This window comes from Pochonia chlamydosporia, chromosome 7, assembly GCF_001653235.2.
Source record: "Pochonia chlamydosporia 170 chromosome 7, whole genome shotgun sequence".
Classification (NCBI taxonomy): Eukaryota; Fungi; Ascomycota; class Sordariomycetes; order Hypocreales; family Clavicipitaceae; genus Pochonia; species Pochonia chlamydosporia.
In genome coordinates, this window is record NC_035796.1 from 3,077,407 (window position 1) to 3,103,812 (window position 26,406).

At 44.0% G+C, this 26,406-nt stretch overlaps 2 protein-coding genes across 2 annotated transcripts; one reads left to right on the top strand and one right to left on the bottom strand.

Annotated features, from left to right (window-relative positions):
- Positions 1-251: 251 nt before the first annotated feature.
- Positions 252-14,795, top strand: VFPPC_09240 (nonribosomal siderophore peptide synthase SidC; the record flags this gene model as incomplete). Its single annotated transcript, XM_018287808.1, has 4 exons — positions 252-593; positions 643-10,223; positions 10,284-14,572; positions 14,722-14,795. 4 exons carry the CDS (start codon positions 252-254, stop codon positions 14,793-14,795), a joined length of 14,286 nt encoding a protein of 4,761 aa, XP_018139097.1.
- A 9,487-nt stretch (positions 14,796-24,282) lies between these two features.
- VFPPC_09239 (hypothetical protein) lies at positions 24,283-25,371 on the bottom strand (the record flags this gene model as incomplete). Its single annotated transcript, XM_018287807.1, has 1 exon — positions 24,283-25,371. One exon carries the CDS (start codon positions 25,369-25,371, stop codon positions 24,283-24,285), a length of 1,089 nt encoding a protein of 362 aa, XP_018139096.1.
- Between the last annotated feature and the right edge of the window lie 1,035 nt (positions 25,372-26,406).

Consider the following 26,406-nt stretch of genomic DNA (forward strand, 5'->3'; position numbering starts at 1 on the left):
CGCTCCTTGCTGCTCGAATTGGTATTTTCCATTTCCCGACTTATTCCAATGTGGACTCCGGGATCCAGCACCGGACGTTTGGGGCCAAGCGAGATGATAGACACACCCCAACGACCCTTGAGGGCGGTTTTTATCCCCACCCTACCTGGCCGTTTGAGATCATGTATATGTGCTGATAGCCCCTACAGTTGCATCTCAAGACGTCATTGAGTCACTGAGGTGAAGTAGAAACAATTTTACACGATATTCATATGCAGGACGCAAAATCAGCACATCGGCCGCCGGTCACGCGGCTTCGGCCTCTGCATACACGCAATGAGGTTGACAAGAAATCATTGTCAGCTCTGTTGAGTTGGACGAGCTCGCTTGGAACGCGGACGAACAAGAACACCATACTTCAAGGCTTTGTGAAACTCGTCTCCCAAATCATAATTGTCGACTCAGGCGAGGCGTTCTGTATTCAATATGCCGCACTTGGCGGCTACATTCATGCTCGAGCTGGTGAGGACAATCAAGATGGCAGCTATACTTTTGTACATCACGGTGAGGGTCAAGGGGATATCTGTACCGACTTTTCCATCGGATCAGGAAAGGTGCGTCATCTAAATCGAATTAGACGCTCCGTACTGACAATGAGCTTAGAGCCTACAACTTCACATGATAGACGGCCGGATAGAGCTGATGGCTCAAGCCAGCATGATTCCCCAACCAGCCCTTGATGCCTTGGGTCAAATGCTCCAAGATATAATTCTCCACCTGCAGAAGTCTCCTCATAACACAAGTCCCCTACAATGGACCCAGCCCTCTGTGTTGAACCACCCCCCTCAAGACAGGCCGATAGCATTATGGCCAGGCGAAAATCAGGCTGCCGAGCCGGCTCTTCTTCACCGGCGGTTTGAGCAAAGAGTGAGAGATTTCCCTCAGAGGGTTGCCCTGGACTTTCTTACAGATCTTGAGACTGGCAAGAGGACACAATATACTTACCAGCAGGTTTCAAATATTGCCACCGCATTAGCGCTGGATCTTTATCAAACGAGCTGCAAATCAAACGCAGCGGCGATGACAGTTGCCGTGCATATGGGTCCGTGTCCTGAACTATACGTCAGTTATATTGCTGCTCTGAAAGTCGGCCTGGCTTTCTGTCCAATCCCAATCGATGCACCTTATGAGAGAAAAGCTGCATTGCTGGAGGACTTGAAGCCAGTGGCAGTTCTTGAGGAAGAATCTGGTGGTCCTCTCAAGAATGTCGTGGAGAGTATTGGCGTGACTAGATATCTTGACGCGTGTGACGTTGAGCCTCAACGTCGCCCATCTTTCGTTTCTCCCTCTGAAACAGACGCGGCCTACATTCTGTACACATCAGGCACGACAGGCATACCAAAAGGCGTTATCATTAGCCACATCTCTGCAGCTTGTACTATTAGCGCTCTGAGCAATCACTATGGATTTTGCACCCCAGGCAGTTTGCCTTCCCACCGACCGGTTCGATGGTTTCAAGGCGCCGCGCCGACTTTCGATATTTCGCTTTTTGAGATTTTCTGGACACTCAGCACCGGTTCGACGCTGTGCTGCGCTGCCAGGCATCTCACTATGCAGGATGTGGACAAGGTGGTCACTACACTAGAGGCTGACATTACCAATGTCACACCCAGTTTTGCCAGCCTAATTGATCCACGCTCAATGCGTGGTCTCATGGTAGGTGGCGAAACACTTAATACTCGACTTCTGCAAGACTTTTCTTGCTATAATCCCTCGACTAAGGATACTCTAGCAGTGCCACGGGGCATCTACAACGGGTACGGACCTACAGAAGTGACCATCTATTCAGTTGCTCAAGCGCATGTGCCCAAGAACCAGCGCGGCTCTGTTATTGGCACACCGTTGTTGACTTGTGGAGTTCTCATCGTAGACACTGAAGCTCAAGGTCTGGAACCTGTGCCCATGGGCGCGGATGGCGAGCTGGTTCTCACGGGTGCCCAGGTCAGCAGGACTGGCTACCTCAATCGACCCGAAGAGACAACCAAGGTCTTTATAGATGATCCCAAGTGGGGTCGTGCGTACAGGACTGGTGATCGCGCCAGGATTGTGTGGAATGAGCAAGGCGAGGCTCTCGTCGAGTTCTTGGGACGAATATCTGACGGCCAGGTGAAACTGAGCGGCAGGCGTGTCGAACTTGGCGAGATTGAGAGTGTCTTAGCAAGCAAGGTAAAAGACCTTAAACAGGTGCTGGCCTGTGTCTGGAAGCCCAAAAATGGCTCATTGGGCTCAGAGAAAGTTGTCAGTCTCGTCGTTGTTGACCCAAAGAGCGCGCTGAGCTTTGAAGTGGTAAAATCACAATGCCTGGAGGCAGCGCCACGTCAGCTACCGGAATATATGGTACCCGTACATTTTCTTCAAGTTGACACTCTGCCTCAATCAACTTCTGGCAAGGTTGACCGCAAAGCAGCGTCAGCATACGTGCAAAGTATTCTGCATCAATCCAGAAGAAGCGAAGCTCAGGGATTACAGGAAGGGTTTTTGGAACAGTCTGAGGATGCCACACTGGAAGCTGATATCATCAAGATACTCTCAGATATTATTTGTGACGATTCAGCTCTTACACATTCACTCAAAGCCACAACATTGCTCAGTGAGGCCGGAGTCGATAGTCTCTGCGCTATGCGGCTTTTGCGTGATATTAGGAACCTGTGGCCAGACTCGAAGCATCTTCAGCCATCATTAGGCTTGCTACTCGACCCCAAAGCCAGCATTCGATCTGTCTTCGGTTCAGCTTCTGCGGGTCTAGCTATGGACAAAACTCGGGCGCAACGACAGATCGCCGACTTTGCTTCGCGCCACACACTTGAGTTGATCGAGAAGCTCGGTTCCATTGGCCAAGCCGACATTGAAATGGTGTTGCCTGCAACAAGCACACAAAGTCAGTTGGCTGTGAGCTTTGCTATGGACCGACGAAACTATGTCAGCCATACAATTCTACCTCTCAGAGAAAACGTCTCGCTTGAGGCTCTTGAGGAAGCCGTCAATGACGTCTTGTGCCGACAAGCCATCTATAGGTGTGCCCTCGTCTCATGTGACGATGAACTATCACCATTTTCTCTGGTGGTCTTGAAGCCTGACGCCTGGCACAGATGGACGGCTGATAGTCGCAGGGTCGTCCGTAGACAGGGTACCACCACTGATGGTGCTCAAGAATGCATAGAATTGGCCCATCAGTACTTAGATCTTGAGTCACAGAAGTTATTCTACATACAGATTGTCGAGTCTGAAGGCGATAGTGGATTGGTTGTCATTAGCCTGGCGCACTGTCTCTGCGATGGCGCGTCACTAGAGGTTCTACTCAGTGACATATCTAGGGAATATACGGGCCTCGATCCTCTCCCACGGCTTGGTATCGAGGACGCTGTGCTGGACTGGGTCTCATGCTTAGACACTGAAACCGACAAGCAATGGCGAGAAGCACTTCGAGGCTGGGAGGTAGAACGCTTCCGCGCATTGAGCGGCAACAACATAAACTCGTCCAACCCAGGCGTTCCAGCTGATTATGGACATGCCATGGTCCAGATTGCAAGTGATCTACAATGGCAGACGCTCGAAGCCAGCTGTAAGGCATTGGGTGCATCGCCCCTCTCTGTCTTGCAGGCATCTTGGTCCTTGCTCCTACAAATCTTCTCTGAAGCAAACACTGGGGACATTGTATTTGGTAGTGTCATCTCTGGCCAACACGAGGCTACTCATGCGCCTACATTCTCCGTAGCGCCATGCCGGGTCGCGCTGCCTGACCGTCAGACGGTTGGCGAGCTCCTTGACAGCCTCATTAGGGGCTCCAGGTTCGCCCAGAGACACCGCCACATGTCTTTTGGTACATTCGAAACCTTGCCGTACAATACTGCTTTGGCTCTTCAGGCGTACTCTCCCCCCAAAGCTGGCTCAGACCAATTTCGGACTCAGGATGCCGCAGTGGTGGTACCTTGGGCCGGGACTGGGATGCGCAACCCGGCGATCCGGTACGATTTCGACATATTTGTAGAGGTCTTCCCAGCTGATCCCGGTCCTCTCTCTGATGGCTTCCAAACGGAAACCATGTCGTTCAAGCTCACATACCGTAACGACGCCCTGTCGTACACGTCGGCCCGAGTTATTGTGAAGCAGCTCGAAGCAATGACCAAGGTACTGCTTAACTCCAAAGCTGACGATCTTGTGCAGACTCTACCGGCTCGACTACCCAGGGGCTTGCTGTCTGCGGAAGGCACCATCCCATTGCCAATGGAAGAGCCGCAAGAACGCATCCAGCTTCTCCATGCTCAGTTCGAGAAACAGGCTGCAGCAACACCAGATCTGTTAGCCCTGAGCTTCTATACGGCCCTTGATGCTGCGCCTGTCGAATTAACCTACGCAGAGCTCGATGTTAGGGCCAATGGTCTGGCGAACATTCTGCGTGAAGAAGACGTTGATATAATTCCTATTTGTATACAGCGTAGCGTTGAGCTGTACATCTCCATTCTGGCCATTCTCAAGGCTGGCTCGGCCTGGTCTCCCATCGACGAAACCTCGCCAATTCAGAGACGAACCTCGTTGATTGCCAGAACACAGGGAAAGGTTCTTCTCACAAACACCAACTCCTTCCACTTGGTTGAACCCTGCTTAGCCCACGAGAGTCTAGCCGGTGTCCGTGTGATTCTTGTCGACCAATACGTAAACCACAAAACATCTGTGAGAGCCGCACCGCGACGCAGTATCCAAGTTTCACGATCTGATATCGGAGGACAAGACCTTGCCTACCTCCTGTGGACCTCGGGGACAACTGGCGAGCCCAAGGGCGTTATGATTCAGCACTTTGCTGCTGCGAATGCTATGCGTGATCTTCAGGTTCAGGTCGAGCGGGATGAGACGGTCGGCCAAGTGCAGACGCTGCAGCTGTCGTCCTACAGCTTTGACGTGTTCGTCCAAGACCTGTTCTTCACGTGGGGCGTGGCTGGTAGTGTGATTAGTGGTACACGAGAGCTGATACTTGGCACATTCACTGAGTTTGTGAACAAGTCACGCCCGACGCACGCTCATCTCACACCATCTTTCGGCGCCAGCATCGACGTTGAGGAAATTAGAGGCTCAACTCTACAATATGTCACTTTTATTGGTGAGAAACTGACCGAGGACGTTGCTGAGGCTTGGGCTGCGCCAGGGATAACTACAAAAGCATACAATACATATGGACCGGCCGAAAATGCTGTCGTATCAACTATGAGACGGTTCTTCGGAAAGAGCCGTGACCAGGCGAAGGCTGCTAATGTTGGCTTCCCATTAGCGACTTGCACAGCCTACGTTGTCCGTCAAGTGGAAAACCAAGATGACGCGCAGAAGAAAAAATGGGAACTTGTGCCTCGGTATGGTGTCGGTGAACTTGCTCTCGGCGGTGGTCAGGTGGGCAAGGGATATCTCAATGACGAGGCCAAGACTTCCAGGGCCTTTATTCAGGGAGGTCACCGCATTGGTGAGCGTATATACCTAACTGGAGACATGGTGCGCCTCAATGACCACGGTTTCGAGTTTCTAGGCCGCAATGACGATTTAGTCAAGATTACAGGTATCCGCATCGAGCTGAGTGAGATTAGCGCGGCCTGTGCTACCGTTAAAGATGCAGAACCGGGTGTCGAGCATTTGGAGACACTCTACCTGCCCCGTCCCGGGGCCTGTGGTGGCGATGATAACCACAAGGTGGTGGTTACCTTTGTCTCCATCAAGAGAGATGGTGTAGACACAGCTAGGGTCCGAACGCAGGTTTTCCAAAAAGCGAGGGAAGTGCTGCCAGCTTACATGATCCCAGGACACGTGGTTGTACTGGACACTACCATGCCGCGTACAGCTTCCAATAAGGTGGATCGAAAGGCTTTACAAAACATCTACAATAAGGCCAACCTCTATCTGGCTGCAGGTCGGGAGGTTGTAGCTGGTGACCGCTTGGATTCCAAGGTGGAATGGCCTGAAGATCAGCTTCATGTGGTCAAGGCCATTGCAGAGAACTTCAAAGTACCAGTCGAGCCCCTTTCCCCGGATGACAGCTTGGCCAGTCTGGGATTCAGCTCTCTACAAGTTACCAAGTTGGCTTGGGCGTTAAGACGCCAGTTAAAATGTACTGTAGGGGTCTTGGATCTTATGCGATGTCAGACTCTTGGCGAACTGGTCGACGTTGTCCTAGGCTCCATCAAGAAGACAAAAGGGGTCGAGGCGAAGGTTGACCAAGCTTCCGAAGGTTCGTTGGTGAGGCTGCTGAAAAGAAATCTGACAAAGAATCTGCACGGAGACATGCGACCAAAGAGCACGTCCTACATATTGCCTGCCACACCAGTCCAGGAATCACTCCTCGTCGAGACGATGGTTGAGACAGGAGCGTACTGGTCACACCGCATCTTTGACCTCAGCCATATTTCCCTAGTTGATAGTTCTCGTCTAAAGGCTTCATGGTCTTCCGCTGCTACTCAATTTGATATCCTTCGGACAGTCTTTGCGCCACTATCGGAGCTTTCTGTGCACAATGACAGCGCTGAGATCCCAAACACGACTCAATGGGCTCGCCAGCAAGGAGTCCACGCCACCATGGTCCAGCTTATCCTCAACAAGCCCATCATTCACTGGACAACACTTTCCAACGCAGATACAGAAGGTCTAACCACCATTGCTGAGAAGATACAAGTGACGTTAGCGCCGCTGGGGACCAACAGATCTAACCCACCATGGGCTGTTACCTTCTCTGAAGGGAATAACAAGATGATGCTAAGTATGCACCACACGCTCCATGACGGAGTAGCTTCGAGCATGATTCTAGAGTCAGTTGCAAGCCTGTACCTTAATCCGGAACAAATTTCGGAAACTTACAATGCCGCCCTGCAAATGGAAAGGGGTATGGAACTTGGCCTGTTGCCTTCTATTTCCCAACGAGATGAGGCTTTGTCTGCTTGGACTAAACGTCTGCATGGCCTAGTGGAAGCAGATGGTGCTCTGAACGGACCGTTTCCTGACCTAACAGGATCCCGTCAGAAACAAAAACAAACAATTCTATCTGTCAAGCAAACCATCCCTGGCAGGCTGCTTGAGCACCGAGCTGGCGAGCCAGACCTGCCGCGGCTTGTGCAATCTGCCTTTGGCTGTGCTTTGGCGGGTACCCTCGAGCTGAAAACTATTGTCCTTGGGCAGACTGTATCGCAGCGAATCTTGCATCCGGACATTGCTCGAGTCGTGGGTCCTGCGATGGCCACGTTGCCGGTGATCGTTCGTGCGCACGCCTCGAGCGCCGAAGAACTCTGGGCCGATATGGGCTTTGATGCTTCTTCTTTGAGTCAAAGTGCCCATAGACTGCATCCTGTGGACATTAAGAAGATCGTCAACGAGGGCAGCGGACACAGGCACGCTCCCTTCCCAGCCCTGTTCGTCTACCATCCAACTGCCACCGCTGATGATGATCATATCGATGTTGGAGTGGACATGTTCCGCGAAATCGGACAGGCTCTGCCACTCAATGTCGAGCATCCTATGGCCTTGAACATCTTTGAGGCTGACAGTACCATCGAGCTAACAGGTGATGCCCGCCTTATCTCTCAGCCGATGCTGGAGCTTATGCTTGACCAAATACTGGATCAGGCTCGCGCCATGTTAGATCACCCCAGGATGCCCTTGAAGCAACTGAGCAACCATATGAACCGTGAGCTGATGTCTATCTGTGGTAAAATTGGCAGCCTTGTCGGCACGGACATTACCAGGAATCCAGCAGACCTGGTCACTAAACAAGCGGCTGAGCACCCAGACTGGATTGCCGTCGAGGAAATCTCCTTAGAAGATGGTAACGACGAAGACGACCAGATTGTTAGCAAAGTCCTCACGTATGCTGAACTGGAGGTGCTTGTTAACGCAATTGCCACCGCGCTGCGCAGTCACGAATCGAAGCCTCTGCCCGACGATGTAGTTGCTTTGTACCTTGGGAGAGATACCAAGTCTTTGGCTGCCATTTTGGCTACCTTCAAGTGCGGCTACATGTATCTGCCCATTGACGGGGATCTTCCCGCGGCTAGGAAACAGCTCCTTGTCCGTGATGCGAACGCTAAGCTTGTCCTTACTACGCAGGGCTTGGTCGGGGATCTGAATTTGGATTCAAGTAATGATCCTCCGGCATTGTTCCTTCCCGAAGGCGACGACGAGCTGGAGGTGATTCGGACCTGGCCAAATGCCTTTTCAAAGGCTGCTAATGCAATCACGACAGGAGAGGGAGGGTATCTCCTGTACACGTCTGGCTCAACTGGCCGTCCTAAAGGTGTCAGTGTCACAAACGAAAGCCTGCTTCACTTTATCTCTGCCATGACAAAACGTCTCATTGAAGCCAATGTAGACACGGCCCATCTTGGGGGCGTTGGCAAATACCTCAATGTCGCGTCTCGAGCCTTTGACACCCATCTCACCTCTATGTTTGCTCCATGGCATCTTGGTTTCCGTTCCGTCATCGGCAAAGACCGTAATGCCATTTTTGCCAGCTTGCAACAAGTCATTAACAAAGTGAAGATTACGCATATGGGATCTGTACCCTCCGTTCTCATGCAGCTGGGTTTGCGGCTCGAGGATGTGCCTTCGATGAGGGTTCTTACGTTTGGTGGTGAGAAGGCCTCTCACGAGCTCTTTGAGCAATTGAACACGGGAAACCCCAAAGCGGCACTCATGAACTTTTATGGGCCAACTGAGGTGACCATCGGGTGCTTGAGTCACATTGTAGGCCCTCACTCCAACTCGCGCAACCTAGGTGTGCCGCTGCGCGGTTTGGAGGCTATCCTCCTCGTCGCTGGCGATGACGGCGAGCAAGTCGTTGCCCGCAAGGGTCAGCCTGGTGAATTTTGCATTGCTGGGCCTCAGGTAGCTGTTGGGTATCTTGACAGACCTGAAGAGAATGCCAAGGGCTTCCAGTACACCAGATTATTGGGAGGAGGTGGTGAGAAGCGCATTTACAGGACTGGCGATATCATGAGGATGATGCACGACGGCTCTTTGGAGTTTCTCGGCAGAAGAGACCAACAGACCAAGATTCGTGGGCAGCGCTTCGAGATAAGTGAAGTTGAGGCGTATATCAAGAAAACTGTTGTCGACCAAGGACCTCTGGACGTTGCTGCCACAGTTGTTGACCAGCGACTGGTGGGCTTCCTGGCGCGCAAGAAGAACACTTTACTCAAGGCAGAGCTTAATGCTGAGCCTGAACTTCTCGCACAAGACAATAAGGCCCTTCAAGGTATGCTCCCATACATAGAGCAGGCATGCCGGGAAGGCCTTCCTGCCTTTATGGTTCCCGAGATGATGTGGGTGTCCAAGATTCCGTACCTGGCTGCGTCCGGCAAAACCGATAGCAAATCCCTTATCAAGTTGGCCAATGACTTTATGGCCCTTCAGCAAGGCTTTCAAGTTAATGCTACCAGCGCTCCACATCCATCCAAAGAACATGGAGCTACCCCTTCACTGAGCAACGCAGAGTTGGAGGTTGTTGCAGCGCTTCAGGAAGTCGTTGGTTGCCAGGTTACATGCACTGCCGTTTCAACCAGCAGCATCCGTAGCCTGGGCATTGACAGCCTTTTGGGTGTACATCTGATCATGGTTCTTAAGAAGCGCGGCTTTGTTAAGGCTACAATGGTAGATTTGCTTTCACCTTCGTGCACAGTAGGCTCACTTGCTCGGACAGCCGGTGCGGATGTGACATATACCAAGAAAAAGACCTCCCCGATGAAGGAGTTGCTGTCATGGACTCTCAATGATCTTGGGCCCAATGCGAGCAGTCTGAACGGGGTAAATGTTGCAGCTGTCCTCCCTTGTCTGCCTCTACAGTCGCCCCTGGTCGCTCTTTCGCTGAATTGGCTCGACTCCGTGTCAGATGAAGAGAATTCGGAGGCAGACATGGACGTTCCCTACGTGACGCAGTTCAACTATCAACTTGCGCCTGGCACAGACGTTGCCCAATGGAAGGCAGTGGCTACCAAAGTTGTCTTCTCGGAAGCCATACTGCGTACCTGCTTCATCAGGCGAGAAGAAGATGGTAAGATTTTCCAAGTCGTGTTGAAATCGCCACCATCACCCTTTGATGGCAAGGACGATGCTGCGGCTATTGTTGCCCAGATAAGCTCCCAACCGCCTATCCGTCTACAGATTCAATCGGATCAAGAGTCTGGCAAAATAATCGTCTTGTTGAAGATACACCACGCCTTGTATGATGGCATAGCCATTGCAAGCTTAAGAAAAAAGCTGGAGCAAGCTTACGCGAATAGAAGCAAAGCTGTAGCATTCGAAAACCAGAGTCTCCATAGCCTGCAACGCCTTGCTAACCATTGCCATCTGACTGAGGAGGAGATCCAGTCCGTCAAGAGATCATGGCAGACCAAGTTGCGCGGTATTCAGCCCTGCCGCATTGGTAGAGACACTGAAGAAGGTACCACAGACACCACAGTCCGCGTAAGAAAACATCTTGCCTACACATCAACGGAGCTAAAGGCCAAACTACAACAAGGAGAACCCGTATCCATGTCCACGGCCTTCCAGCTTGCCACCTCACTCTGCCTTGCATACCTAACTAAGAGGCCATCCGTTGCCTATGGGTTTACCATGTCTCTCCGCCCCTTGTTGAGACATGTTACCCAGGATGTGGATGACTTTGTCGGGCCATGTCTTAATACAGTCGTTCATACACTTACACTTGAAGGCGCGAGCGAGACGCTGCCTAAATTAGCACAGAAGGTTCATCAGGGCCACGTGGATGCTTGCCAGGGACATATGCCGCTCGTTACTGCTGACAAGATCCAACAATGGGCTAACCTCAAGGAGAAGCTCTTTGACAGTCTCCTAACCATCAACGTCATCCCGACAGAGGACGAGTCCTCTGGTGCAAGATGTACACCGGGCCACATGACTCCTCTCCCGGGCAAATCCAGGGGCGACCTGGCCTTGGCTATTGACGTCGACCTGCATGCTGATGGCATGATTGTCTTATCCCTGGCGTCCGCTGGCGCTATGACAGAAGCACAGCTTGAAGAAGTTGGAATCCTTTTCGAGAAGATTGTCTTCTCTTCTTCGAACAAGGCTGCTACGGTCGAACAGTTCGCATCCGTGAAATACGAAACTACTGACCTTGTTTCCAATGGCATAGTCAACACGAAATCCACAATATCTAGACCTCAGCCTTTGAGCAAGGGTTTTGAGTCTGCTTTAGCTTGCGTGCAGTCTGCTGCGTGCCACCTCCTACATTTGGATGTGGCCGAGATGCAGGCAAAGAGCCCCGAGACAACATCACTTTACCAGCTTGGCATTGATTCTATCAATGTTCTTCCCTTTGTCAAGCTCATACATAAGGCCGAGGGGATAAAACTCGCTCCCAACGCTCTAATTCGAGCACGCACAGTACAAGGCGTCGCAGCACTTCTTCACCAGGCAAAGAGCCAGAGTGACGTCCTCATTATCAACGGTGACAAGAAAGGACGTAAAGATGGCGAGGTGGTTCGAAGTGACAAGTCCGTGGGTAACCAGGTGCCTTATGAGCAGACCCTACAGCAGTTGGCATATGATCTCCTCTTCATTGCCACACCACTTCAAGAGGGCATGCTAAGTGCGTCCATGGCCATTGCAGAGCAGGCATACATGTACACCCATACGATGCAATTATCTCAGGTCGCGCTTGAGCAGGACACACCAAACTTTGATCATTTCTTCGCTGCCGTCAAAGATACAGTGCACGCTTGTGAGATTCTCAGATCCCGCTTCATCTTTACCCAAAATGACGATGCGCCGTGGGTTGGCGTTGTCTCACCTACGGAGCAGAGTGATCTTGTCAACTGGTACGTATCCAAGGCTGGTTTAGTCCAGCTCACGATACATCACGCCCTATATGATGCCGTATCCATTCAGGCTGTATGGCGGCTCCTGAACGAAAACTACAGAAAACGCCTCACAGGCGAGGAAGAGGACCAAGATGATCAGCAGGTGGCAGAGTATCTGTTCCGTTCTTTTGCGAAATCGTCTGCCCTGGCGCAGAAGAGCGCGGTCGCCTTCTGGACGAGCACAGTCCATGACTACACGTATGAGCCTGTTGAGATTGCAGAGGAATCTTTGCATGCTTCGTCGTCCTTCTATTTCACTTTGGCCGATACGGAGCTATTGAGCCTGCAGACCAAGTGCAGAGAGGCCAACGCGACTCTCAAAGCGGCCATGCAGCTCGGTTGGGCCAAGGTTCTCTGCGAGTCTCTCTATAAACAAGCAGATGTCGTCTTTGGAGAGGTCATTACAGCAAGTGGCGAAGACAGCGAGGCTCTGGTAATAGGTCCGGTCATCAACACGATTCCTGTGCGCCTCAATTTGACTAGTCAGTCGGGTGCCAGCAGCATCCACGAGGCCATGTCTCAACTGCAGACGCTGGGCGACAATGCCCGGGGCGCGAATGGAATGGCGTCTTTGAGGGCGATTCAGAGAGCCTGGAGATCATCAAGGGCTAATGGCGTCAACACTGCCGCTGGTCTTTTCCAGAGTCTATTCGTATTCGACGGTGTCATCGCCTCAGAGAGAGAGAAGCCAAGTCAAGATCTTCTCGTACCTGTTCGAAGCCAGGTACATGACGATGTGAAGGCTGGAGAGAAAGGACCTGCGTACGATGACTATCCTTTTATCGTTAGTTTCCGCATCAAAGACGGAACCCTACACGGCGCATTGCGAGCTAAGTTGAGTGAGGAGAAAGTGAACGACCTAGGTAAGCTGCTGGAGAATGCTTTGCGATACCTCGCGTCGGAGAAGCTGCAAATTTCGGTGCTGGATCTTGCACATCTACACTTGGCGGATATTTCGAGGGCGAATGAATCTGAACCCGCAAAGAATATTGCGAATACGAACACCAGTGGGGTCGACATGAATGCCTTGACGGGACAAGCTGATGCTGTTCTGGAAATCGTAAAGGAGGTCGTTAGGGTTAAGATCAGATGGAAGGGCATTGGGTATAAAACTAAGTTGGTTAATATTGGACTAGACTCCATCTCGGCCATCCGTTTCTCCAAGATCTTGAAGAAGAAGTTAGGCCTCCGTGTGAGCGTTTTTGAGATCATCAGAGGTGCTAGCGTGGAAGACATTGCCAGAAAATCGGCATCCGTGGAGATGAATGGGTTTCAGCAACCAAATGGACAGCTCCCTATATATCAAGTCCGAGGTCTCGAAGGATTGGTGGCCGACAAGCTTGGTCTGGTAGAGAAACAGATCAAATCTGTTTCGCCCGTCCTTTCAGGACAACGACATACCTTGCAGCAGTGGCTACACAACGGAAAAAGATTCTTTGAAGCTCCATGGGTCTATCGCATCCACGATGAATCCGTCGGCACAGAGAAGGTCGCGAGCTATTGGGTACGACTCAGTCAAGTACACGAGATTTTGCGAACTACCTTTGTTTACACGGGCGATACTTCTCCGCAGCTGGTGCAAGTCACTCTAGACGAGAGCGTCTCTGTGGCCTCGCGCTTCTCAATGGTTTTGGACACCACTATCTCTATTCAGGAGTTGATACAAAAGCACGTCCGCGAGGGCAACGCCAAGCCGTCCAATCTAAAGGAACCTCCGGCTCGTCTTTCCCTCCTCAAGTCCTTTGACGGAATAGCAGTCGTTTTTCGGGTGCACCATGCCTTATACGATGCCTGGAGCATCAAGATGATCCTGAAGGATCTTACTCGCCTTTTTGCCAATGAGTCCTTGCAGCCTCATCCATCTATCCAGCTTGCTGTTCGAGAAATCACCAATTTCAGGCAGCCGGAAGCCGAAAAACAGTACTGGAAGATGTACCTATCCGAGGCGCAAGACACAATCGTCCATTCCGGATCGGTGACAATGACCCGACTCGGGCCACACTTCAAGGCAGCCTACACAGATATCCTGCCACGAGATGTCGCTGATGGCCTTGACTGCGCTACTAATAGCAAGGCATGCACATCTGCCGCAATTATCATTGCTTATGCTCACGCACTCGGCGAATTGACTGGTTGCGTACAGCCTATATTTGGCTTGAATCATTCATCGCGTTCCTTGACTTCCGCCAAGGGGGAACACACTCTCGACCTCACGGCTATGAGCGTTCCAACCATGGCCGTGGTACCACTGACCGTGGACTTAAAGGCGCGATCTAAGCAGCAACTATTCGAAGCTGTACAGGACCATCTAGCCCAACTCACCAAATTCGCGCAGGCCGACAACCTGCAAAAGTTGTCCCCCAAGTTCAACTCCTACATCAATATCCTCTACTCGAATGAGGACGTCGAGGTTGAATCGCAAAGCCTCAAGAAGGCGCAGGTGTTGCAGCGTCACAAGCTCGGGGAGCCTTTGGCTTCCGAGTATTTTACCCAGACTGCACCGTCATCAATTGTTTCGACTGTCGATGGTCTGGACACATCTGCCATGCACGACCAGCAGTTCTACTTTAATATCTTGGTCCACCAGAACGGAAATATTAGTGTTAATGTGAGTGGCAACGAGGACTTTCTACGAAGTGATCAGAGTTTTGTCACCAAGTTCATGGAGAATTTTGGCAGAGAGTTGTGTAAGTTGATTGAGGAAAGGTGAAGCGTATTACGGGCCGATTAGAAAGAGCACATCATTTCGAAAATATCTCCTTTGTCGTAGATTTCCTTTCATACATATTCTAGAGGTGGAGTGGCTGCACAATAATAAATTGATATTCCACAATAGGGTTTTCGAAGCCAACTGGGCAGAAGGTGTTCTGGAATGATACGAGTGTAACCCCAGGAATTGCGGATGGATAGATATTGTTGGTCCTTGCATAACAGGCTCAATGTTACACTACCAGTCGCAGATAGGTAACAAGGACCGCCCAAGACGAACCAACATCGGTCGTAGGTCCAAGGAACTCGGATTCCTTCGTCACTAGCTGCCGTGGCTTGCTGCCTGCCATGGATCATCGGTGGCGGAGTGCCACCAAACCGTTAGCGTACGCCACCCGCATTCCGAACATCGTGGGGAAGTTCATAAACTCTGGGGGAAACAAACGCCGCCATTAAATCGTTGTCAAGTTGTAATTAGTTAGGATTATTAGTTAGTTTACACTAATAGCATCCCTCTATAAGCAATATTTGGTTATTATTAGTCTTAAGACTTATAGGGTAATAGTACCAGAGTAGTTAGATTGTAACGGATTAGTTTATGATGCAGGCTTACAGGGCAAGTCAGGCTGGGCAATCGGGTTAAAATGATAATATTAAAGACTAACTAGCTATCTAGAACTAGGTGCCAGAAAGGGAATTATATATCTAGGGTAATTAGAAGGGGATTTCTAATTATTACAAATAATTAGGCCCTATAGGCTATAATTATTAAAGATAATTAGATATTCCCAAATAATTACAGCCTTATTAGTTAGTTAGGCTAGGGTTCTTTTATAGCCTTTATTAGGCTATAATATATTCCCTTCCCTTCTATAGTCTTTTATTCTTAAAGACCTATATTTTAAATTATATAATATATATATCTATATATTTTATTATTATAAGTAGCCTTGAATTATTTTTCTTCCTTTTATATTAATTATTATTTACTATAGCTAACTAAAGTTAGAACCCTTAAGCTTCCTATAGGTCTAATATCTAAAGTAACTCTATTATCTATTATAATAATCTTATAGACTAACGTAAGTGCATAGCGAGCGGACCACCATAGCGAGCGGACCACGCGCACTTACACCAAAAATACACCTTTTTATATCCATGCAAAAACCTTAAAAAATAGCTTAAAATAGCTCTTCTTTTAATATAGTACTTTATACTATATAAATAGTATAATTCTAGATTTATAGATACTTAGCTTAGCTAGTTCTTTAGAAGTCCTTAAATTTCATATTCACACTGTATAAGTCTTAGTTTCTCTATAAAATTATATATAACTTAGTACTAAAAGTTTAATAGTAAGCTACTTATATAGTTAAATATAAGATATATCTAAGAGAGCTATTTTAAGCTACCTTTAGTGGTTTTTGCATGGATATAAAAAGGTGTATTTTTGGTGTAAGTGCGCGTGGTCCGCTCGCTATGGTGGTCCGCTCGCTATGCACTTACGTTATATTAAAGCTAAGAGTTTTTTAGTTATAGTATATTCTTTTTGTCTTACCTATAGTTATTTATATTATATAGTAAAGAGATCTACTAGATATAGAGAATATATTTATTATAGTTATATTTATAATGCCTTTTATAGGTTAATATTTAATTCTTATAGGTTTCTAATTAGTCTTAATTTTAATATACTAATATCTATTTAGTAAATAGAATTATAGTAGAGTTAAAATATCTTTCCTAGGAGAAGAATACTACTAAGAAGCTTCTTTTAGCTTATTAAGAGGCTCTAAAGAAAGCTTAGGCTAATATTAAAGAGTTATTAAATTATTTATAATAGTTATATTATTAGAAGCACTTACTATTATATTAGGGCAATAAGATAGCTAGGTTAGGATTAGAGTTAATTAATAGGTTAGAGGCTAGTAGTAAGAAAGTTATTTATTAGGAGATAACTACTTTTATTCCTAGGGATAATTTTAATTAGAATGCTCTTTTTAGTAAGGCCTTAGTGCTTTCTTCTTTATAGTCTCTCTTACTTTATATTATTCTTCTAATATCTTAGCCTTAAGTGCTAGTAGTTAGTATTCTAGTATTAATTCTATTAGGTTTTTATTTTAGTTATAAAAGTTTATAATCTCTTTCTTATAGTTAAATAGATATATTACTAGTTCCTATATGCTATCCTAATAATTATAATTATACTATTTAACTAGGTACTCTAGCCTATTATCTATATATTATACTTCTAGTATCTTTTCTAGTTTATATTCCTATTTATCTTCTATTTTAAATTATTATTCCCTTTAGGCTTTTATTTCTTATAGTGCTTTTTCTAGTAGTAAGATATAAAATATAGGATATACCTTTATTATTAGTAGTAGTAGTAGTTTATAATTAACTTTAGTAACCTATTTCTTAACTTTAAATAGCCTAAGTTTCTTATAGTCTAGTTTATTGCTTAGTCTTATAGTTTTAATATATTATTATAGCAGGTAAATTATACTACCTTCTTATAATATAGGTTCTTTCTTATATTTCTAGTTATAGTATTTTACTATCCTAGTTTATATAAATTCTAATTTATATCTTATATATTTATATAGCTTTTATAGCTAGCTTACTAATAGCTATACTTTTTTAGTATTAGGTTCTTCTAGTAGTATTTAGTATACCTCTAGATTATATCTATAATTTATATAACTTAGTAAAACCCCTATAGATTTTATAATAGCGCTATTATATGCTAGTTAAGTAGTTAGTAACTATAGTACCTAGTTATTCTATTTATAGTTTATATAGTATTATAGGTACTATTTAAGAGTTTAGTTTAAGTTATTTAGTCTATCTATCTATCTAAGGGTAGTATATAGTACTTAGCTAATACTTAGTTCCTAGTTATACTATAAGTGCTTACTAGAATTTAGATATAAATATTATTTCTTAGTTAGAGATAATCTCTTATAGTAGCTTATAGTTACTTATAATAGCTTATAGAAATATATAGGCTAATTCTTTTATATTACTAGATTCTTTAAATAGTAAGAAGTAGGTATATTTAGTTAATTAGTATATTACTATAAAGATACTATTATACTCTATTCCTATTATTAACGTACTCCACAAGCGAGCTAGACACACAAGCGAGCTAGACAGCCTAACCTATCCTCTTATAAAGAGTACAATAAAAAATAACCATAACATAAGAAATCAATTAATCCTTACTGCTATCCTCTTTATTAGATATTTCTAAATTAATCTAACAAGTTTGCGTATTATAGCTAGTATTACTGCATACACCACATTACTATCCCTTTATCTTATCCTAAGGCTTCTAACCTCTAGTTTTGCGATCTTCTTGCTGTATCTGCTCTTCTATATTATTCTAATCCTAAAGAGCTTATCCCTTAGAAATAGTTATACTACTGCCTTGGCGTAATTGTATTTTTTTAGCTCTATACTACTTACTTAGTAGTATATTAGCTTTCTAAAGTTAGTTAATCTTAGCCTTTAAGAGCGCAACCTAATATATAATTCCGCATATTCCCTTTATAATCTAATCTATAGCAGTTAAAATTAATATTAGCAAGCTTTCCTAATAGCAACTAATTTATCTTTTAATATAGTTAGTCTGTAAAGTTGCCTTAGTTAGATTATTTAGGGTCTTTAGAACCTATAAATTTAGTAGCTTAGGTGCCTCTTTAACTAGTATTAGAGTCTATAGCCTTACATCTAGACGCAATAAGATACTATTTAGATTAAATAGAATAAGTCCTACGCCTCTAAAAGCTTCTTAGATATTTTCTTTAGTTATTATAACTTTAAAGGCAGTATAAAACGCGGGAAAGAAGTTAGCTTATATAATGTGTATAACGTGCGCCCTTATAAGTCCTTTAATTTCTTTGCTATATGCCTTCTTTAGCGGCCTAAAATAGCTAATATCTAATAGCTAAAGAATATAGGATAAATAAGATAGCATATAAAGCGTAATAATCTTATAGTCTTTATAGAAGACTTTAAATTTAGTTAAGTAGTAACTTTTATGTCTATCTAGGATAAGAAGTTAATATGCGCTATAACTTTTAGATTTAGTATGCTTTTTAAAGTGCTAGATCTAATCTATAGCTTTCTTATTTATAGTCTAGCTATTATAAGTTATAGAGATAACCTAATCCTTTAGTAGCGCGCTATCTTTATACTAGTTTCTAAGGTAATATTACCCTATAGCTATAATAAATAGCAGGATAGCTTTGCCTTAGGAATTAATAGATTAGAGTACTAAAACCTATTTTCTATTACCTAGTTAAGCTAAACTTAGCTTACTATATCTATTTAAGCTTATAACTACTATTATAATTAAGATTACGCCTATTATAAAGCTAGTCTTATTAAAGTTATAAAAATCCTTATCTTATATGCTATATTTTATAACTATATTGCGTATAAGCTTAAACTAAGGTTTAATTATCTTTAGATCTTTGCATAAGGCTCTCTAATAGTTATATTAACGCGTAAAACGCGTAGATAGCTATAATTAGCGCTTAATAAAGTTTAAAGCCTAGTTAACTCCCATAGGAGGCGCATTACAATTAGCAAGCAGGCAATTAGCTATATCTTATATACTACTAAGCTAGGAAGGAAATAATCTTAAGTCTAGGTTAAGAATATATCTAATAATTATTAATTTCTCTAGATTTATAAGTTTTTAAGAATTAGGCATAGTATTATATTGCGCGTTAATTCCCTTAATGTAAGTACTTAACGTACTATAGGGCACCATATAGATCTTTGCTGTAGCTTAAATGCTTAGTTTAGGAGTATTCTAGATAGCTTTAATAGCTAAGACTATTTGGCTCTCTTTGCTTGATAAATCTATAATATTTAGTAGAGAAATACAATATTAAAGGAGGAAAGGTCTATCGATCTAGTAAGGTGTCTAGCTTGCTTGTGTGTCTAGCTCGCTTGTGGAGTACGTTAGTTCTTTTAATAGTAGTAATTTAGTAATATAGTTAAATATAATAGACTTCTATAGTAACTATAGTACCTAGAGAGGTTATAATTCCCTATATAGCTTATATTAAGATTCTTTACTTTATCTATATTATATATATACTAATAACTTTTGCTATAGTTTTCTTAATTCCTAGAAAGTTAAATATCTATTATATTTTTTCTTTGGTTTTATAAATTTCCTAATATCTATATATAGGGTATTTATATAGTAACTTAATAGACCTTTTATATAATTCTTCTAGAATCTAGATTTTCCCTTTATAAATAGGTACTATAGATTATTCTATAGTATATTCTTTAGGTATCTTATCTCTATTATTTCTAGTCTACTCTAGTATTTCTTTATATAATTAGAGTGGTTATTTAGGTTAGGGTTAGCAGGGATATAGTAGGCAGTTAGAAAAGAAAAAGTAGAGCAAGAGTAGGTAATTTATATAGGTAGAAGCAGTAGAAAACCTATTTAGGTAGGCTAGTAGGAAAGCTAAAGTCTTTTATTTAGAGAGTATAAAGATACTAAAGTCTTTTATTTAATAAGAGCTAATTAAAATAGAGTATATAGGTTTATTATATATACTATTATAATACTACTATATACTCCCTCTCTGGGTTGCTATAAATGGCCACTTCTCGCCTTCCCGTGAAGGCTAGCGGGTCTAGTAGCGCAAGCCACCACACCGCCACGCTAATATATTTTCTTAATACCAGCACTTCTAGCGCCTATAAGACAGGGAGCTAATAAACTCCACACTAAACGCAGGTCACACTTAGCAAGAATAACCTTAACACTTCTTCGCATGTTAACATGTTCTATAACTTAACGCAGGACACACTTGGCAAGGAGCTCCTAACAAGGAGAGATTAAGGCTATATAGCGCCGCGCAATATTAGCAGAAAGCAGCGCGTGCAAACGCTAGATACTAACGTAATAAGAGGCTCTACTTCCGCAAGGCTGTTAAGTCCGCCTTTAGTCGCAGGCCAAGCATTACTAACCCTTAAAGAGTATACGCAGAACTAAGCACACAAGCAACTATTATCCGTTAACTCTAGCCTAATTCCCAAGACCCTATTGCCAATTAGTTAATCAAGACGCCCTAGGTTAAGAGCAAGCGTTAAGAGTAGCGGTTTAAGCCACACTTCGGCCAACTTATATTTATTAGGGCTATTGCTTATAGATTAGTTATATTAGTTGTAGAAGGGCAGGTTAAGGACTAGCGCGAGAAGGATAATTGTTAGACACAGAGGAAGGATAGAATAAAGGCTAGGCAAGAACTAAGATAATAGGAATAACTGTACTAAATGCTCTTATTGCTAGCAATACTTTAATGCTACAAATTAATATACTTATAGGAGCTAGGACTCTCTGAGGGCAATATACTCTAGCTGCCTTCTTAACCCTAACCTTTTCCTGTTAGAGCATAAGTTTAGGCAAGGAGAGAATAAGGCTCCTAGTGCGGCTAACTACCTGTTATAAAGCGTGTCTATTTAAAGTAAATCTTGCTGTCTGCTAACCCTCTAAAGCGTATACTAGTATAACTACTGTAAAGACACCCTAGCTACTTAGTACTTATGTGAATTGTGTAATATTAACCTTTATAAGAGATGCCTAATACTCTACCCACGTAAGCACCCTATAAAGGAACTACAAACCAATCTACCTACATCCTCCGGTTAGCCTTTAGGATATATATTAGAAGAGGTCTCTAAATCTAAAGCTATCCTAGATAATTCTCTTAACTAGAATGAGTTAAATACAGACGACTTAGATAACTAGAGGAAGCTAGACATGCTAAGATAGGGCTAAAGGGAACCTAAGAGGCAGCTATAGTAGTAGTAGTCTCTTGCGCACTAGTGGACGCCTTTAATAATGCTAGAGAAGCTCCTAGAATAACTATTACTAGCTAAGCTACTAGAGCAGTTAGGAGATATAGTAACATTTAATAGGGAGGACTAGGACAACTATCGCATTGCGGTAAAGCTAAATTAATCACTAGCAGCTATCTTGTAGCAGTAGGCAAAGCAAAAGCATAGGTCCATAAATACTAACGCATGCTTTATTGCCTTTAGCATATCTACTTTATCCTCAGCAAGTTTTAGATGGAGAATTGCTTAGACACTTCTTAAACGCCTATAGTAAGCAGTATCGGACATGGGTTTCTCTATGGCCTATGGAAATTATTTTAATGATTATTACTTTATATTGTGGATATCAATATCACAAGGGTTATCTGCACAACAAGGGCGATTTAGTCTAGCCGGAGCGAGGTTAAAATACCACCTTATAGGTTTCAAAGGTTAGCAAATTAGCGCCAGAAGAGAGGCAAAAGCTACCCAGGCAGAATCACAATGCAAATAGTCGCATAAATGTTAATAGTATTATCCCCTACGCTTTAGACACGTATTAGCTACACGTTCTTTATGCTGTTAATTAAATTACATATTAGATAGCGCTTGCGATTAAAACCAAAAAGTTTTAAGATATTACTAGGGTAATAAACTAATAGGTAGTAGATTAAAGCCCAATTTAATACTAAAATACGTCTAGAAAGGTCCTAGAATAAGGATATACTTGCCACGCAATAGAAAAGCGCTATGCTAACTAGAACTCATAGTTTCTATTAAAAGTTTAACCTTGCTAGGTTAGTTCCTGCGCTTTTAGCTTCTTACTTCTAGCTCTATGAAGTAAGAGCCTAAATAGAGGAGACTCCTTGTAGCTATCCCCTAGCAATTGCTTTTGCCTCTCTATTACCTTCTAATATTCTCTTTTAGCTGCATTATTCTTTCCCTGCTTAAATAGAGCGCTATAAAGATGCTTAAAGACCCTTAATACGTTTAACTGCTGCAAATTAAATTCTTAGTATAGTCCTAGTGTATATTGCTAAAATGCTATCTCTGCCTTAGAATAATTTCCTTAATAAAATAACGTTATGCTAAGATTATGCAAATTAGTAAGTAAAGTTATATAGTCTTCTCTATATAATTCTATCTATCCCTTTAATGCCTGTTATAGTACCTTTTCTGCCTTATTATATCTATATAAATTGTAAAGCATATAGCTATGCTAACTTAAAGATTCTATAGTGTCTTTATAAAACTATCCTAGTATTTACTCCTAATCTCTTGCGGCTTGTCTGAATTGTATCTCTGCCTTAGTTAATTTGCCCTTTAAGAAGAATTTGCAGCCTAGTATGTAAGAAATAAATGCTTTCTCTTGCTTTTTAAGTATACTAGGCTCTATATTACGTTTTAAGACTTTATCCCTTTCTTTAGGCTTGTGTTATTAATAAGTATAGTGCTAAGCGCTATCTAAAAGGCCACTCTGCACTTCCTAAAGCCATAATTTTTAATTTTAGGCCTAGCTTAAGCCTAACTATTCTAAAACTATATTAAGAGCGTTACTACTGCTGTCTAAATATACTACACTAAAGATAGCTCTTAAGGTTATTGCTATTATTTATGGTGTAATATAATGCATGCCCCTATTGGGAATCATACAGGAGTAAAGGCCTTATGTGAGTACTATTTTAGCTAGGTTATTATTACACATTACTTTAGCCTTAACAAACGTCTAAAGTCCTATATAGTAGCTTATTAGTAATAGTAGCAAACTAAAAAAATAATAGCTATCTGAAAAAAAACTTTACTTTTCCCTAAACTAGTAAATTAACCCCACCCTAGCTCTAGTTTCTATAATGCCTTAACCTTACTGTGTTTTGCGAGATATTTATTATTAAGTAGTATTTAGATTCTTCCGTCCTCTACGTAATGTGTTATGCTATCCGCTTTAACATTTAAGGCTTCTATGTATAACATTTTGTCTGTGAAGATATATCTAATAATATCTTTACATGATTTTATTTGCCTTGAGAAACAAACGTTTAAAGACGTGCTGTTTATTAAATGTTATGTATGTTAATAAAATTTTAGATAAGAAGTGTAACGACGGAAATTGCTTGAAGGCGCAGGGATGTGGTTGTATACTTGCATTTTCTTACTTTCCGTGATCCTAACTGTGTTTTTAAAAAATAAACTTGATATTTAAAGTTATAAATGCACCACATGGTGTCCTTGGCAATGCCTGGAATGCCCTAGCATCCCTAATGTATATGCGACATCTGTTTTGTTATCTAACCTGTTTTCCGAATGGTTAAATTGTATTATTTTGAACAAACCATTATAGCGGATAGCATAAAAGGCGCACAATTTGCTGCCCCTAGATGTGCATTTAATATGATAAATACATTGTCTTCTATGTTAAATACCGCTCATCCTTAGACGAGGTTCGCTGCCAAGGAGACGACTACAAACCAGGCCAAGGAGCCGGACGTGGCAGGGATAGGCTGGCCAAACAATATCAGACAAGGACCGTGACATTGTGGGAGCTAATAGGTTCATGAGGCTACAAGTGGGTGGTCTCAGACTCTCAGCATTGGAATGAATCGTCCTTGTAGCAACAGCCAATCAAGCAAGTCCACTCATGCGCCACGTGGCGGCTCAGGCCCTCTGGGTTGTTGTTGACAACTTGAGGCTGTTTTCCAATATCCCAGGAGTTAACAGTGGTTATGCCTATTGAGCAGCAATCTACATGTCGAATTGGCATACAAAGTCATACAATTTTCAGGGTAGTCACGCTGCATTGTTCTTATGTAGGCACTGTTTGATCAGGAATCTAGGGCTACTGTAGAGCTGCTATATCCTCAAAAAAGTGGTCTGGAGGGCCTAAGACTATTACTTCCTCCAGAGGTAGGGGAGGATTGACAATCCCGTGGTATACCGCGGTCCCGGAGACGCCGAGAAGCGAGGCAAAGTAGCCGCCTACAAAATAACCCATTGCTGGCGGAAAAACAAAACTGGAGCCAATAATCCCAAGCCCTGTTGCAGCTGTCGAGCACAACCCGGTCACCATGTAGCCCTGATGTTTCTGTCTCAATCGTTCTCGCTCATTCGAAATAGCTCTATCAGTGTCCAGGTTGTTGATGTCATGTAAAGTGACTTCCCTAGGTAAATGTACGAAATTCATGTGGACGTAACAGGCGTCTTCGTCTTTATGGCCTTTAATCTTAAGCGGACCGACAGACTCGTGTATAGACATGCGGTCCAAAATAACTAGTGTTCGTTTCGCTGGGACAAGGAGATGGAAGACAATCGCATCCGCCTCTTCCCTGGGCATCGTGGCTCGGAGAGTTCGTCGATTTGCCCACATAAGACTGAATAGGGCTTGGAGGTCGGAACCGTAACCTCCAAAAGATGAAGGTAGTGGTTGGTGGTTTATTTTTTCTTTAAACTCCACATCAGCGATGGTCGATGGATTGTATACATAGAAGGCATGGTGCCCGACAGATTTAGGCCCGCCGTGGTCGTTGATCTCTGTTTTCAAAAATTTGTAGATGAAAGTTCCATAACCGTCATTTCTCCAGCCAGCTGTTATAGCGGTGGACTGTGTGCTGAGCTCGTCTCGGATACCCCGAACATGTGCACTTATATTTTGCAGCTCACCAGTCGTATTGGTCAACAGAACTGACCCCATAATAGCACTCGCAGCAAAGACTGATGTAAACACATTGCTCGCGTTAAATCCATTGGCCGGAATATGGACTTCTCTGGGATGGATCGTCGGATTATTGTTCACCGCGTTCTCTGCATCGCGGAGCTGATTCACTATTGACTCATTTCGTACGACCCGATTGGTGCGTATTTGATCAAGAATTCCGACTATCGGAGCTAATTGAGCGATGGTACGGAGCACAAACCACCCCGCTTCCATAACTCTCGTAATCGTGCTAAAGACCGCAATATGAAATGAGAACGTAGTCGGTGAAAGTGCGTGCTCTACTGGTTTGCAAAACTCGACCTAATTGTCCTCTGGGCGGGGCAAAATACCCATGCAGCCTAGACTGCAACACAATGTATCGGTTATTTTGTATCCTTCAACCTGTATCTGTGTAAAATATATGAGAAACTGTTATCCGAAATGAGAATGTACAGGGCTAAATTATCCGAAATTTTCGGATTTAAGTTTTGCCGTTGCACATACAACCTTCCCTGATGCTTAGGTCGTCCTCACATTAGTTATGAGGGTGAATTTGTGAGGGACATTTGCGCATTGGTGCTAAAATTAGCTGTCCCCGAAATAACCTGTCCCCTCTCTGAGATTTGTGATTCATATTCTTAGATACAGAATTTAGTTGTGGACGCGATGCGGTGCATACAGGGGAAGAGATTATTCCGGTAGGTATGTACTGTTTGTTGAACCTCACAGCGGAACACAGATGGAAAGAGTGTGTTGATTCTGTAACCTAGAGATTCCGCAAACATAGGCTATTTATGGAAGGCGCAGGCTGGACCCTGCACGTGATGTTGTATCATGTTCAACACTGTTTGCCGCAGCTCCGTAGACGCTACTGGCTGTTCGGTATTTGCTTCTTCGAAGATTGTGAACGCTCCAGGATGGTATTTCCTTGGCCGCAAGCACTGCACGCGTCAGTCGTTATGCTACTGCTCTATTGCCAATTGACGCGAGCGCTGGACTTCTGTCAAATTTATTCCCGGCCCTATGTCCTGCTGGTATTCTAGGAGGCATGCTGAACGAAACACCTTATCATACGGGCACGGTTAAACCGGTGCAAATGAAGCTGGAATTAGCTCCAAATGTACTGGATGCTACTACTAATAAGAGGACCCAGCACTATCCAATCCCTTTAGTTCCCCGTCCACGCCTGCCAAAAATATTCTGTGATTTTTGGGCGTGATATGACCCCCCCCAGAGAAGCCTTAATGACTGGTTATCTCCGTCGTGTAT